General features: G+C 46.8%; 1 protein-coding gene across 1 annotated transcript in view; it reads left to right on the top strand.

The window, feature by feature from the left end:
• Window positions 1–2,823, top strand: part of mlc1 (modulator of VRAC current 1) — an 8,230-nt gene extending 5,407 nt beyond the window's left edge. The window contains exons 10-12 of the mRNA XM_056282448.1: window positions 1,117–1,239; window positions 1,920–2,081; window positions 2,743–2,823. Of these exons, the coding sequence (XP_056138423.1) occupies window positions 1,117–1,239; window positions 1,920–2,081; window positions 2,743–2,823 (366 nt within the window). The remainder of the gene's footprint in view (window positions 1–1,116; window positions 1,240–1,919; window positions 2,082–2,742) is intronic.
• Window positions 2,824–3,617: the final 794 nt, after the last annotated feature.

The following is a 3,617-nucleotide window of genomic DNA, read 5'->3' as shown; positions in this document are numbered from 1 at the left end:
GTCCTCCCTCACCACATCCATAAACCTCCTCTTTGGCCTTCCTCTTCTCCTCTTCCCTGGCAGCTCCCTATTCAGCATCCTTCTCCCAGTACAACCAGCATCTCTCCTCCACACATGTCCAAGCCATCTCAATCTTGTCTCTCTTGTTTTGTCTCCAAACCGTCCAACCTGAGCTGTCCCTCTAATATACTCGTTCCTAATCCTGTCCTTCTTCGTCACTCCCAGTGAAAATCTTAACATCTTCATCTCTACCACCTCCAACTCCACCTCCTGTCTCTTCATCAGTGCCACTGTCTCCAAACCATATAACATAGCTGGTCTCACAACCATCTTGTAAACTTTCCCTTTAACGCTTGCTGGTACCCTTCTGTCGCAAATCACTCCTGACACTCTTCTCCACCCACTCCACCCTGCCTGCACTCTCTTCTTCACCTCTCTCCTGCACTCCCCGTTACCTTGGACAGTTGACCCTAAGTATTTAACGTGTATTTTCCCACTTAAATACACTGTTCTCTTTGATGCACACAATGAATGTATGGAATGAAGATTTATGTCAGCCCAAAAAATGTAGGCAAACTGTAATCTGCAAATAACAAGGGGGATAAACTGCCTCTTGGTATGTTTCCCCTCTGCTGCATGGCTGTTGATTGACCGGTTAGTGTGGCAAATCAGAAATAATGCATAGCATTTTGCAAAATGTTGTTATTTTATGACAAATCAAACCCAATCAAACCCTATGATAAGACATCGTAAGTTTCATTTGTTGAATACATTGCAAACGTTAAACGAAACCTTTGCATCTTCAGCATGAATGTAATGATCATGTTCGGCAGTTATGTCCTATGGCATCAGTCAGTCAATATGGAAAAACACACACTGTCAATCACAAGAGGCCAGTGTATGTTGTGGGGGGAGTGTGACAGCAGCTTCTCACCCCTTTGAGATGCTGTAGTTCATCTAATTAAAATGTCTCAGTCTCGGCTGAGGCGGCGTGATCTCCCTCATTCGTTACCGGGTCTCTTTTGTAACTTCACGGCCTGTGTCTAATCCGTCTGTCTTCTCGGTTCCCGGACCTTATTGCTTTATCCACCCCCGCCCCATCCTGCCCTTTGCCAGGTGGAGGTGCTGATTGCCATCAGCAGCGTGACATCTCCGCTGCTCTTCTCAGCCTCGGGCTTCCTCTCCTGCAGCCTACTCAACTTTGTCGAGATCTTTCTGCATGACGTGCCCACCGAAAAGGTGAGTGCTCCCCAGATATGCACTGCAGTAATTACATGTAAGATTGCCCATGCTGTGCTACCGGAATTAAGTAATGTCCTACCATGTATGCCTTGAAATAGATAGTTGGATGAACAAATTAGCGCTGAACAATTTCTGGTTTCAGAACCGACAACGCAGTTTACACATATAGGCACGTTGCAGAAAGATGCAGTTTAAAGGCAAACTGGGCCCATCTGTCAGGTTGGGCTAAAACTCTTATTGCTCGTAAGAAAATGAAACCCAGCAAGGCCTGAGTTTTTATGACTGTTCTCAATGAAAAATAGACTTGGTGCATCTGAGAAGTAATATGGTTTAATCCGTTCTAATGACTTCTGGGATGATGGGCTTCGTTCCCCCTCTCAAATCACCTCAAATCATCGCCAGCGTGGTATTTTGCAAATGGAGCATTGACGTATGAAACCTGCATATATCTGGTGAAATTATGCAACTCCTTTTCATTATTTGATATTGCAATACCTATCAAAAAAAATATCATGCTGTTGATGTCTCTCAGCGTCACTCAGCCCTTGAATGAATAAATACATGCATGCATGCAGACATGCATATATACATATAGAAATGCATACATGTTTACATACATTCAAAAAAACAAATTTAGTGCAAAACTGAATATTTGTGTGTGTGTGTGCACATCCTAGCAATCCTATGACATCCTGCTGCTGATTCTGCTGATACTGCTGCTGGTGCAGGCAGTTCTGACTCTGGCCACTGTGGTGCACTGTGCCTCCTACAAGAGCCGGCTTCGCATGGGGGCTCCGGAGTGGGAGAACAGCCTGCACAACTCATCCCAACATTCAGAGGTACGAAGACAAAAAGATGTGATGCTCGCCACATGCACGTAAAAATGACACACACACACACACACACACACACACACACACACACACACACAGAAATAATTGGGGGAAATGCCCAATTTCCACTACATGGGCTCGACTCGACTCGCCCTTTTTTTCATTTTCCATTACTGGAAAGTACCGGCATTTTGGTAACTGTTACCACTTTTCTGGTACCACCTTTGTTGAGGTTCCCAAAAAAACTGGAGCGGGTACCAAAATCAATGCAGACCTCTGATTGGTCAGAGAAACACGTCAGTGCATCATTTTGCGTGCATGGGCTATCACCCGGCATTTTGAAATACCGACGCGGGCGAAGCGGAGATATCTTAAAAGTACATTTGGAAATTGAAAAAAATGGGGACCAGCTCCACTGAGGGGGTACTGCTAGGGTATTGTTGCGGTAATGGAAAACGACACAGAAGCCAGTCGAGTCGAGCTGAGCCGGTACCATGTAGTGGAAAAGGAGCATTACATGTTTGACCCGATCATTCGATCAGAAACAAGAAGCGATATGAATGGCTGCTTAAACTTTTCACACCATGCATCGCTCTCTTATTCTTGTCCTCTCCCTCCATTTCTCCCTTGTCTCCTCTCTTCTCTCTCCCCATCCTCCCTCCTGCAGCAGCATGCATCTGACGGAGTCATGCAAGATTTTGACAAAGACAAGGCCTGGAAGGCGGTCGTGGTCCAAATGGCTCACTGAGCGGCGCTAAGTGGAGTGACTAATGAATAAACAATTGCAGGAATTCTTTTGAAAGCAGATTGCGACGCGTCTCCGACAGTAAACATTAAAATACAGTCAAACAAAGAGTGAGGAGTTTTTCAGAGAGGTGCAGGGGGCGTAAGAGAGAGCTTGGTAGAGGAACCACAGCATGGGGTTTGCTTTCTGCTTATTTTGGGCAGATGCATCAGTAATTCTAAATGCAAATCCCCCCCCCCTTTTTTTTTTCTCCCCAATTTTTCCGGCCAATTACCCCACTCTGTCGAGACGTCCCGGTCCGGTCGCTGCTCCACCCCCTCTGCCGATCCGGGGAGGGCTGCAGACTGCCACATGCCTCCTCCGATACATGTGGAGTCGCCAGCCACTTCTTTTCACCTGACAGTGAGGAGTTTCGCCAGGGGGACATAGCACGTGGGAGGATCAAGCTACCCCCCCCCCCGCCCCAACCGATCAGAGGAGGCGCTAGTGCAGCGACCAGGACACGTACCCACATCCGGTTACTGCCAGTCTGCTATTGTGGGGTAGGAATAGATTCGCTGAACCGGAGGGCAAGTTGAGCCGCACTCTCTAGCGCTCTCTAGCTTTTAAACTGCAAACATAAATATGGAGGTAATGCCATGTACAGTAGTTACCACTGATAAAATAGCTGGGCTAAAGCAAATCAATGGTGTTCAATGCAAGCCTGCAACCCCTGCACAGGCGTGAACAAGGGATCGGTATCAAAACAGATATAACACCGCAACAACTGGTCGTCAGCTGGTCCGACTGAGTAAACA

The sequence above is a fragment of the Lampris incognitus genome, chromosome 6 (genome assembly GCF_029633865.1).
Source record: "Lampris incognitus isolate fLamInc1 chromosome 6, fLamInc1.hap2, whole genome shotgun sequence".
Taxonomy (NCBI): Eukaryota; Metazoa; Chordata; class Actinopteri; order Lampriformes; family Lampridae; genus Lampris; species Lampris incognitus.
Note: the sequence above shows the minus strand (reverse complement) of the source record. Positions and strands in the feature narration are given on the sequence as shown.